Genomic DNA, 12,376 nt, shown 5'->3' with positions numbered 1-12,376 from the left:
TTTATTGTTGTGGCAACATCAGAGTTTATAGTAACTGCTAAGTTCCTACCTTTTTTCTCTTTGTCCAACACTTTTCTTTCAGAAGTTTGTCTTTGACCAGGTCGGATTGCTCGAACATCACTCCCATTATCCATCTATTTAAAAGAATCGGTGCTACGTGATTTAATTGCATAATGAATAAAATCACCACTTTTTTCCCCTAAGGGGGTTTCAAATCAATTTATTCATCCAACCATAGAGACCCCCACCACATCTCTGCCACCCTTTCTTCCAAAATGCTGTGGAATGAGCATGATTGAGCAGAGCCCCTCCCCCAGGGGCCACTTACAAAAGGTAGAGATGGGGGTGAGGAAGACATCACAAAAAGAGCAACAGATAAAAGAGGGGCAAGAGAACCACAAACACGACAGAAAGCCGAGGCAGTGGCGGATGGGGGGCGGTGGGGGGAAGAATATGGAACGCTTCAGGAAGGCGCGTGTCATCCTTGCACAGGGCCAGGCGAATCTTCTCTGCATCGTTCCAATTTCAGTATACGTGCAGCTGAAGAGAGCACTCAATTGCCACATTTTTTAATCAATTGACCCTCTCAGCTGAAATCTGTTATAAATGACCCAGCCACAAAAACAAAAACCAAAAAACCAAAAACCACTTCCCCAAATAAAATGAAATGAAGAAAAAAAAGGTTCTTCATTATATAGACTTCTTTACAGGCTTTTTTAGAATCCTAGACTTTAGAAAATGCTAGTAACCTAAGCTATGAAAAATAGCTGACTATAATTTTCTGAGAATCTTTAAATAGGCCAGGCATGTTTTCACTTCAAGACCTTTGAATTATGTATAGAAAATTCTTCTCCTGGATAGAAAGCTCTTTCCCATAGTCCACTCTTCCATTCCTTACTTCAGTCAAAATGGCACCATGTCAGCAAAAAGGCCCTGCTTGACTGCCCCAATCAAAATTCCACCTGACTCCCACTCCAGGACTCCCTTTCTCCCTTCACTTTTTATCCTCTCCATAATACCTATGACCATCTGACACATTATATACCTAGGTTTTTATTGCCTAGCTCACATGGAAGCTCAATGAAAACAAGAAATTTTATTTTGTTCACTACTATGCCCTAGAGCCTAGAGAAACATGGTAGTGACTCAATTATTACTGAACACATGAAATTCAGCTTCCTCACCTGATGAAGAGGCGTATTCTTTCCCTCCTCATTCACTTCACTTTATTTTAGCAATCTTCCTAATAACTTTATCCATAATGATGTTTTGAAGACCCATAAGTTTATAACATTCACCCTATGTGCTTTATATACTTATCTACATTTCATGATGCTGTAGAATGCATAATTGAAGCCGAGTAAACAAAAGAGTGTGACAAAAGTTTGGCATACATCTCATAAGGTATGTTGGGCAAAGATATTTACGTTTTTCCTTAGTATCTAGCCAAGATGGCTTTATGTCACCAAAGCAATGATATTGATTTTTGTACTATTAACTCTAGCAAATTAATCACTACACTTAAAGGTGATAGGGGCGCCTAGGTGGCTTAGTTGGTTGAGCATCCAACTTTGGCTCAGGTCATGATCTCACAGTTTGTGGGTTCAACCCTCGTGTAGGACTCTGTGCTGACAGCTCATAGCCTGAAGCCTGCTTTGGATTCTGTGTCTCCCTCTCTCTCTCTAAGATAAATAAGAAAACATTTAAAAAAACCTTTAAAAAAAAAGGTGATATTAGATAAAAAATGGATTTACCATTTTACTGAGAAAAAAAAGCACAATTTGTCATCTTAGTAACAATTATCTATTAACAGTCAACTATACCTTAGTCTGCGCCATTTGGTCTTTGGCCTTTGACCTTGTAATTCGAACAGAAGATGGAACAGCCTTAAAACAGTCAAAGAAAATAAAGTTAAAAAGTGAACTGGCAAAAGTTTAATTTCACGTCTCTTTATGCAATAAAGTTCCCATTTTAAAGTTAAGTTTTAACTTTAATGATTTATGGCAAGAAGATACTTGCCAACTTGAATTCCTATTTTTTCTGGTTTGGGCTTGACTTAAATTACATTTAAGTTAATAGCTTCAAAACTTATGTTTTTCAGTGAGCTGAAAAGAAGAAATTTCAAGTCATATTTTCCAGGTATTTGAATAATATTAGCTGGACATATTTAGAAAGGGAAAATGAACAAACTAGTGTATTGGGATTTTTTGTTCGCTGTTTCATGAAAAGATACTATAAAGCTTACTCTCATAGCTTTAACAATTTGTCTTCAAGCCTCATGATTATGCATTTCTCCAGTCATTAAGAAAATAGAAACCTAATCACAAAATGTAGAAAAAAATCTAGCATGAGGAAGCCTGGTAAAATGTGGTATTTGTCAACTTAATACAATTTCTTAAAAAGTATAATCAGACTTCTCCCCTAGATGAGAAGTCATTTTCTTCTCCCAATCTCATTGAAAATCTAGTGCTAAAGAAATTAGACTTTTCTCTAGATTGCATGGAGAACAAAATTCAACAATGGCTATCTAATTTAAAAAAAAAAAAAACTATTGGTGAATCTTATTGTTTAGTACCATGATGGTCTCCTCTTGCTCCCCCTACATATATATATATTTTAAGTTTTTATTTTGATTCTAGTATAGTTAACATACAGTGTTATATTAATTTCAGGTATACAACATAGTGATTCAATACTTTGATACACCACCCAGCATTCATCACAAGTGACTTCTTAATCCCTACCACCTATTTCATCCATCCACCTCCCCTCTGATAACCTTCAGTTTGTTCTCTATAGTTAAGAGTCTGTTTCTTGGTTTAGTCTTTTTTTTCCCCCTATATTTGTTTCTCCTACATATATTTTTAACATTTTTAATGCTTGTCTATAACTTGGACCAATGACTGGCATTCTCCATATCTCAAAAAGCCAGCTAAAATCTAACCCCTTCCAAGGTCTTCTTTGACATTCCTCCAAACATAAATATATTCTGTATATGAGAGGAGAGAGAGATTATTATCTATATCTTTTCAACTTGAACTCTATTGTATTTACTTTGGTCTCTTCCACCTTATCCTAAGGTCATACACAGATAATTATCCAATAATCAAAGTTGGTTAAATAAATCAATTGGATGCATGAAGCCCAGAAAAATAGGCGATGTCTTGGGCCTTTATATTATTTAATTCTTATCTAAATAAGGAATGAGTATACAGTTTGAGATCTTTTATACATATCTTTAAAATAGCAAACCATCAGTGACTACCTAATTTATAAATCCCATTACTCCTGTGCAAACTTTATTGATCTCGACCCATTGACTATTTTCTTTAGATCACCCCTCCTTGAGCTTCTATCCTCTGTTCCAGTGCTCTGGCTTCTCAGACCAGTCCTCCTCAGCCTATCAGAACATGACTTCTGCCCACTTGTTTTTCCTATCTCAAAAACCTACAGCAACATCAAGAGACCTGACTTTCATCTTCTGAGTTACTATTATGTCATTCCCACCTCCTATCAACATAATAAATAAAGAGAGTAAGGGGAAATGTTTATTTTAGTTATTGTCTCAAAAAAATTCCAGTTAAAAGGAACTATTCCTCTATATCAAATTAGGATAGTAAATTTACCTTTTTTGGCTCTGTACTCTGGTTTGATAACAGAAAACAAGGCATATCAGGTCTATAAAGACCCACTTTAAATACTCCTCGTTTAGCTTTCTCTCTCTGCTCTTTCAATTTCTGAAGTTGCTTTTCTTCTTTGTATTTCTGGAGCATCTGCTTTCGTTGATCACCAAGCGTAGTTTTTGTTGATCCTAGGCAGAAGAAAACATTTCAGGTAAAAAGTTAGGCAAATGTCTAACTTCTAACTTCAACTTCTGCTTTTAGTAACCTACATTCATTCCTTAGACCTCTAACCACAAGTCATTTCAACCTCTATTCTTTGAAAATTTCTATTTCTTTTACCTTTGCTTTTAACTGCTTGCTACATATTGGGTGTTTATCACTTCACTTTTGAATTAAAGAACTCGTATGATAGCCAACCTCCAAGCTAACCCCAAGGATTCTTACCTCCAGGTAACAATGTCTGTGTGTCATCCCTTCCCACACTGAATAGGGCTGACCTGGATAACCAACAAAGCATACTGCAATGATGGAGTGTGACTCCCAAGGCTAGGTCATTAAAGACACTGCAGTTTGCCTTGTCTGTCTTGGATCACTTGCTCTGGAGGAAGCCAGTGGACTTGTGGAATTTTAAGGAGACTCGAGCAGCCCTATGGAGGTGTCTACATGACAAAGTTCCAAGGCCTCCTGCCAAAAGCCAGCATCAACTCTGCCAGTCACGTGGGTTAGTCTTCTGGGGAGCGAATCCTCCAGTCTCAGTCAGGTATGTAGATGCATCCCCGGATGACATCTTGACTGCAACCTCCACAGCCACCCACTTAAGCTGCACCCAAATTCCTGACCCACAAAAATTGTGTGAAATACTAAATGTTTCTTGTTTTAAGCCACTAAGTTTTGGGTTAACTCATACCCCATTATTAGGGCTACCTGTCAGTTTCTTTAGTTCAACTTAGGTTTCCACCTATATACTCTGTTTTAACTGGTTTAGGAAATATAAGGGTCTATGTGCAAGACATTCTTAGGCAGGGAATTTCTCCCCTTGAGAAGCTCACAGTATCCTGGGGAAACAAACAGTTTCAGTCTGGTTTAGCATGAAATAAATAGGAGACTGCACTCAATAGAGAATCAGTATAGGCCTCCCTCCCTGGAGAGATCAGGAAAGGTTCTTCAGAAAAGAGAATACCTGAAAAAAGTTCTGAAGAATGAGCATATATTTGTCCACTGGGTAAGGGTTAAAAATAATTTAGGAAGATAGAACTGTACAGCTAAGGAAATTTATTAGAAAAAGATGTATTTAAAATGAGTAGATATTTTTATGCTATATAAATTACCCCTCAATGAAGTTGTTCAAAATAATAATAAGGCAGAGGATAGAATATGCAAAAGCACACATGATGAAATGGTTAATCAACAAAATCTCTATATTCTCAACTTCTTCTCTAAATGTTCCCTTCATCTCTTTCCCCCCGCCCTTCATCTCTTGATCAAACTGAAACCGGGCTCTCCCTCTGAGACAGCTTCCCCAGTTTTCTCTCACACTGGTGAGATCACTGGACCTAAAGAGGGGAAGTGTCCTCACCATTGCTTCCCAGTGATTTCCTCCTCTTCCTCACCAAAAGATCCCACCTTTACATTTCATGTCATCAGATCATACTATCCAGTATCCCAGTTTGGTACCTATAGGCCCTTCAGGCTTCCTCTGGTTCCTCAAAGGCTCTAGCTCCTGGTTCCCTGTCACTGTCTCCATCGCCATCCCTGTACAAATCTTGATGACCTCTCCACTAGGCTGGCTTCTCAATTCTTTGGCTTTCTTTCCTCCAATGATCACCCAATTGTCACATCCATGCCAGTATTTCAAACTTTCTCATGTCATTACACACATAACACACAACACTTACACACCACACTGGAGCAAACAAACTTATGACCAAACACAACCAGCCAAAGAAAGAGCTCTAACCAACCCAGGGCCTTGCAGAAACATCAATATTTTGTCACTCCTTAATTCATTCGTGTGACAATTGGCACCCTATTTCTTATGACATTATCTTATTAAAAAAAGCTAGTCAGCTGTCCTAGAGAATGTCCTGCACTGTGTATTTGTTTCCTTTATTGTGTTTTTTATGCATTCCTCTAGCCTTCATGTTTTTTATAAACTAGAAATTATATATAAGGGTTTTTTTTTAAGTTTATTTATTTATTTAGATAGTGCGCAGGAGGGACAGAGAGAAAAGGAGAGAGAAACAATCCCAAACATGCTCCACATCATCAATGCTGAGCTTGATGCAGGCTCAAACCCATGAACCACAGATGGATCATGACCTGAGCTGAAATCACAAGAGTCAGACACTTAACCGACTGAGCCACCCAGGCACCCCTCGAAGGTTTTGATTAGACTCAAGTTAAACTTTTAGGGCAAGAATAGGTCCTGAATGGTGCTGCCATTTTCTGAACCCACTCCAACCTGGCTTTCATTCAATCAAAACTCCCCATCAAGATTAGTGACCTCCATGGCAGTTAAGTTCAAATTCTCATTTCTACTATTATTTGACCTAACAAGCAACGTTGACATAGTCTCTCCTCCTTGTACGCTTGCCTCAGTTGGTTTCCAGAATACCATACTCTTCTTCTTGTCCTCTTGCTTTACTTTGCATTGCTCTCCAGTTCTGTGCTGGTTTCCCCTTGTGTCCTCACCCTCTAAATGTTGGAGTGCTGAATCTCTCTTCTCTCCTTTTTCCATCCCCAAACTCTGGATAATCACATCCAGTCTAATGCCTTCCAACAAAGAGTAACAGTTGACAGTTCCTGAATTTATATCTCAGTTCGGACTTCTCTCCTGAACTCATCTTATATCCAACTACATTTTCATCATCTACACTTACAGGTCTAACAAGCTTCTAAATTGAACATGTCCCAAACTGAACTCTATAACCTTTTCATCCCAACCTCCTCCTAAAACTGTTCCTCCCTTGATCCTCTACAATTTAGTAAATGGCCACTTCATATTTTTAGGTGCTCAAGCCAAAAACCTTGGAATTATCCTGATTCTTCTTTCTTCATCCACCCCACATCCAATCCATTAGCAAATTCTATTGGTTCAACTTTCTAAGTCTATCCAGAAGGCAACCTGTAATCTGTACCTGTATCTGTAATGCTACCACTCTGATCAGGCAATACCTATCAACTAAATTACTGCAGTGGTCTCCTACATGGTTTTCCTGAGGCCATACTTTCCAGCCTACAATCTATTATTAACACAGCAGCCACAGTGATCCTTTTGAAACATAAGTCAGATTTATATAAATACTCATTAATCCATTAATGGCTTCTCATTTCACCCAGAGTAAGATCTAAAGTCCTTATGAAGTCCCCTGAGGGCTCCACAGGAATGGGAGCTACCCTTTCTTTCCTCATTCCTCTCTAGCCATGCTTGCCAACTTGTGTTTCTCTGGAACACACTCACTCACTGACACCTCTAAGCCTCTGCAAATGGAAAATACACCAAAGATATTTTAATAGCATAGTGACAGGGTCAGACTTTGATTTGAGATTTGGGTCAAGGAATGGAGCATATGAGGGGGCAAGAGTAGAGGCAAGGGGATGACTTAAGAACATCACTGCTTCTCAAACCAAAAAATGTCAAGTTCTTCCTTAAGAAGGCATCCTCTGTCATTCTATGACCCGGTTTTCATTTCTTCCCAGCTCCTAAGAGATGTTGTTCTTTACTTTCTCCCCTTCAACTACCAGCCAATTTCCTCAGATCAGCTCTTCTCAAAAACAAAAATAAAACCCTATAACACTGTCCAACTCTTTTCTTTTACTTTCCTTTGGAATCACAAAAATGATAAATCCAGAAAAAATCTTCTAGCCCAAGCTTCTCTTTTACAGAATCAATTATGCTCAGCTAGGTAGAGTATCTTATAAGTGCCACATATTACACTGCTCTTGGAAACTTTAAAACTGAAGCAGTGAAGAGTTAAACAACTTAGCATCCCATTTCCTTCTCTATAAAACTTCTCAAAAGACTTTCTTTCTGCCATTTCTTCAGCATTTATCCCTGTTTTATTTTATTTCACTGCCATCCAGCTTCTGGGTCCTGCTATATAAATGCAACTAAAAAGGAGTCCGGTGACTCTTTGCCTCCTAAGACACTCTATTTTTATTATTTTTATCTTTTGCTGAGATCATGCCTTTCTTCTTTAAATGGTTTTTTCCTTCCTAGTGACCCCAAGCCTTTTTTGGCAAACTGCAAGGGCAAATTCTTTGCTCTTCTGAGAAATTTTCCTGTTAGTAAAGTATCCTTATTTCATGGATTCTTTACTCATTTCTTTTCTTAGTTTATTTATTTTGAGAGAGAGACTGTGTGTGCACACGAGCAGGAGAGGGGCAGAAAGAGAGAAAGAGAGAATCCCAAACAGGCTCTGCGGGGTTCAAACTCACAAACCATGAGATCATAACCTGAGCCAAAATCAAGAGTCCGACATAACCAACTGAACAACCCAGGCACCCAAGTTCTATTTTTAATGTCTTTTATAAATTTATCTTGTCAATAGTTCTCTTACCGAGCTCCAAAAGTAAGAACTTAAAAAAAAAAAAACTAAGAACTTTAGGATTCTTAAGAAAAGTAAGAACTTTAGGATTCTTATAATGCAATATAGATAATATAGTGTTATAATATTCCACAGGTGAATAGTTTTAGCCTAGCCAGGGGCCTTCACAGCCTTTACCTTAAACAGACAGTATTTAGTTGTAGAAAATACCAAATCACCTAGAATGCTGTTTCAAAACTACATTTCTCTGGTCAACATTTTTTGTAACTTCAGGTATTAAAACAAATTTTATTCATTCTTCAAAGCATTAAAGTTACAATAGACCTTTACTTACTTGGCTTGCCACTGGCCTTTTCTGGAACAAGCTTTTGACAGGTCTCATCTAATTCAAGAAGAACTCTACTTTCCAAGGTTGGAATGTTGACATCTTTCAAACCAAAGTGTCTATTTCGTTCGTATTCCTTATGTCTGTTTTCTTTTTGAGACAGTGATTTCCTGTGAGCAATTTTAGTTCTAATCATGTCGATACTTAAATCCTTTCTGTGTCGACTGGCAAAATGTGATGAAGACATCCTATCAGAGAAAAGAGAGACAGAACAACTTCCATGGATTTTCATTTTAGTATTTAAAAAATTAAGATTTCAATTCACCTCCTGTCCTGCCTCAGAGCCTTTGCAAATAAAAATAAGATACAAAATGGAATAAATATGTGGCACTGAAGAGAGGGAAGGAGGTTGTTGAAAGATAAAACACACCAGCTTATTTTGGAGTTCTAAATAGGAACTTGCTTGACAGATGAAGTGAGGCCCAGGAAGCTACAGTCCAGTATATAAACCAGAGGCATTAGGAAGTTAAAACAGTTAAAAGCACGCTACACTCTTCGACAAGATTAACTGAGAGAGTCTGCTAGAAAACTCCAGATAAAAGGAAAATCTGCCCAAGAAATGCACCAATTAAAATGTTAAAGAATTTAAAGCAGTCAACAGAGTTTAAAAATGAGAATGAATCTGACTTGCATACCAATAGATTCCTCTTTAAGAGCCTAGGGGAAGTGATAAAGGACTGTGTTTTCTTTCTTCCTAAGTAAACTCTGCACCCACCGTGGGGCTGGAACTCCTGATTCCGAGATCAAGAGTTGCACGCTCTACCAACTGAGACAGCCAAGCAACCCAGGATTGTGTTTTTCATCATGAATCCTCCGTGGAATGCCTAGCTGGCTCAGTCGTGGAGCCTGCGACTCTTTATCTCGGGGTTGTGAGTTCGACCCCCACACTGGGTGTGCATATTACTTAAAAACAAAATTTTAAAAACCACTCCTCTACTATTTGATTTTCCATCTCCTGCCGAGTACTATTTAAAAATACACTATAGTACTATACACAGCAGAGAGGGGAAAGTGGGAGAGGGAGAAAGAACACTAAAGGCACATTTAACAATCACCTAAATCCTAAATGGTAGTTATTATTATCGCCAATATACAGATGAGGTAAATTAAGAGTGGTGGAGCTAGCATCCCAGGTCAGGCGGCCTGGATTTTCACCTATATCTAAGAGCTGTTCTTTGACTTACTGGAGCTCCTTTCAGCTTAAAAGTCAGAAATGCCTTAGTCTTGCTTGCCTCCAGGTTCTCAACCGGGTTTTTTTCGGTTGTCACGGGATCTTAGAAGCGCTACTGGAATTTAAAGTCGGGGGCAACAATACTCAGCAACACTTACTAAATACTGTCCCGCCCCAAAGGCTAATTACGCCCCGGTGGTGAAACACTGACTACTACACAGGTCAAGGCAACAAGTATTTACTCTCTTAGAGGGCTGCGTCATCAGCTACGGGAAGGATGTGTAATACGGTGCTAGAGGAGACTCCCTGAGCTGTGTCCAGTCCACAGCCGCGGTCTCCCCACCCTTCCAGACCTTCCACAATGAAGCAGGACAGCGCCTTCCCTCCAGCTCCCCAGCACCCACCTACCTGAGGCAGCTTCTGGAGTAAAACCTCAATCGAACTAAAAGTAGATGAACCCTCCGGGTCTGAAACACCACTACCGCCTCCGAAGCCGGAAAACCTATCACCCAGACCTCCGCAAAATTCAAACAGCCCGCAGGAAGCTTCTGATTGGAGGGGTTTTAACCAACACTTCCGGAGAAGTGCCCGCCCCTTCCCCTCGATGAGGCTTGTGATTGGTTATCTCCTTGCGACATTTGAATTGATTGAAAGGTAAACCTACGGTTCAAAGGGTGGCTGTGAGGGGAGTCAATGGGTGGGTCTGCAATTTCTGAGGAGAAGAGTAATCCCGGATTTGAGGTTGGGCTAGTGGTGCGAGTAACTAGCCGGCGTGGTCACCGTGTGCCTGACAGTGAATGACCACGTTTCTCCCGGGGTCCCCGGTATCCGAGGAAGGACAGTGGCAATCGGAAGAGAAGGGGCTTAGAGTTTGCAAGTTTTAGTGTCCCTATTTAGTCACAAAAATCCAGCAGAGTTTATTGGAATGTTTTCCTCAACGTTTCAAAGGAAAGATTTACCACAGCAAATTTCTGCTTGTATTGTTTAGTGTTTTTTAAACGTTGCCGGCCTTTTTTTATACCCCTCGCCCATCTTTTTTTAAGTAAAATTTAAATACAGTGGAAAACGTAGTGGTTTTTTTTTTCCAGTGTAGATTTGATGAGTTCTGTTAGTATAAACAGCTGTGTAAACACCGCCCAAGCGTTCCTTCAAGCCTGGTTCCAATATCCCACCTTTTAGACAACCTCTCCTCTGATTTCTAACATCATAAAAACAAAGGTGGTAGGCACTTTCAGATCTGCCTTCTTCCTCTCATGTTTTCAAGACCCATCGCTACTGTTGTGTTAATCAGCATTTAGTTGTTTTTATTGCTAAAAAGTATCCATTGTCTACAATCAAGTCTTGAACAATGTTTGAACTGCTTGGGTCCACTTATATATAGACTTTATTTATAAATATGATACAGTACTGTAAGTGGACCTGATTTTTAATAACATTTTATTTTCTCTAGCTTACTTTCTTGTAAGAATATAGTTTATAATATCCATACAAAAGATGTTGGAGGTGCCTGGGTGGCTCAGTTGAGCCTCTGACTCCTGATTTCCACTTAGGTCATGATCCCAGGGTCATGTGATTGATCCTTGTGTGGGGCTCTGCCTGCTGAGCATGAAGCTGCTTAAGATTCTTTCTCTCTCTCTCTCTCTCTCTCTCTGCCCCTCTTCCTGGTTATGTACTCTCTCTCTAAAAATATATATATATGTATATTATATATATATATAATATATATATATAATTTGGAAATGTTTGTAGTTCAAAGATTAACTGTACTTTGTTTATCCATTCAATGGCTGATGGACATTTGCCTTTTCCTAATTTTTATTTATTACTAATAAAGTTGCTATAAACATTCTTAAACTTAACAAGCAGTTTTCCAAAGTGGTTGGATCATTTTGCACTCCCACTAGTGATGTGTAAAAGTCTCAGTTTTTCCACATGCTTGCTAACATTTGGAGTCATCACTACTTAATTTTAACCCCTCTCGTGGGTGTGAAATCGTATTTAGTCTTCATTTCATAGTTCCCCCATGTCTAATAGTGATGATTATTTTTAGACCTTGTGAAATGTCTATTTAAGCCTTTTGCCTATATTTTTAAAATTGGGGGTTATCTTAAAATTTGTTTGTCTTTTAAGTATTCATTTGTAGGACTTCTATCTCTTTTGGATACAAGTCCTTTGTTATATATATGTATTTTGAATATATTCTTCTAGGCTGTTGGTTGACTTTTTTAAAATAATAAACTTTTAGAATGATTTTAGATTAACATAAAAATTACAAAAATAGTAGAGTGAGTTTCCATATGTCCCCACATATATTTCTCCCTGTTCAATTGTATGGTACACTTGTTAACAATTAATGCAGTGATACTGATACATTATTATTAACTGAAGTCCATACTTTATTCCTTGGGTTTTTTTTTAATTTTTAATGTTTATTCATTGTTGAGAGACCACAACAGTGCGAGTAAGGGAGGAACAGAAGAAGTCGGAGACACAGAATCTGAAGCAGGCTCCAGGCTCTGAGCTGCCAGCACAGAGCCTGGTGTGGGGATTGAAGCTATGAACCGTGAGATTGTGACCTGAACCGAAGTCACTTAATTGACAGAGCCACCTAGGGGCCCCTTTATTCCTTGTTTTTTACCCACTGATCATT

At 38.7% G+C, this 12,376-nt stretch overlaps 1 protein-coding gene and 1 non-coding gene across 2 annotated transcripts in view; both read right to left on the bottom strand.

Moving 5' to 3' along the window:
* Positions 1 to 10,208, bottom strand: part of DLGAP5 (DLG associated protein 5) — a 38,680-nt gene extending 28,472 nt beyond the window's left edge. Inside the window, exons 1-5 of the mRNA XM_029951539.1 lie at positions 10,135 to 10,208; positions 8,505 to 8,743; positions 3,627 to 3,811; positions 1,824 to 1,886; positions 50 to 134 (exon numbers count right to left, since the gene is read on the bottom strand). Of these exons, the coding sequence (XP_029807399.1) occupies positions 50 to 134; positions 1,824 to 1,886; positions 3,627 to 3,811; positions 8,505 to 8,742 (571 nt within the window). The 5' untranslated portion in view covers position 8,743; positions 10,135 to 10,208. The remainder of the gene's footprint in view (positions 1 to 49; positions 135 to 1,823; positions 1,887 to 3,626; positions 3,812 to 8,504; positions 8,744 to 10,134) is intronic.
* Positions 448 to 553, bottom strand: LOC115303118. Its single transcript, XR_003913833.1, has one exon. It is a non-coding gene; the product is annotated as a U6 spliceosomal RNA (small nuclear RNA).
* Positions 10,209 to 12,376: the final 2,168 nt, after the last annotated feature.

Source organism: Suricata suricatta, chromosome 9 (genome assembly GCF_006229205.1).
Source record: "Suricata suricatta isolate VVHF042 chromosome 9, meerkat_22Aug2017_6uvM2_HiC, whole genome shotgun sequence".
NCBI lineage: Eukaryota > Metazoa > Chordata > Mammalia > Carnivora > Herpestidae > Suricata > Suricata suricatta.
The sequence above is the reverse complement of the archived record's forward strand: the minus strand, read 5'-3'. Positions and strand labels throughout refer to the sequence as shown.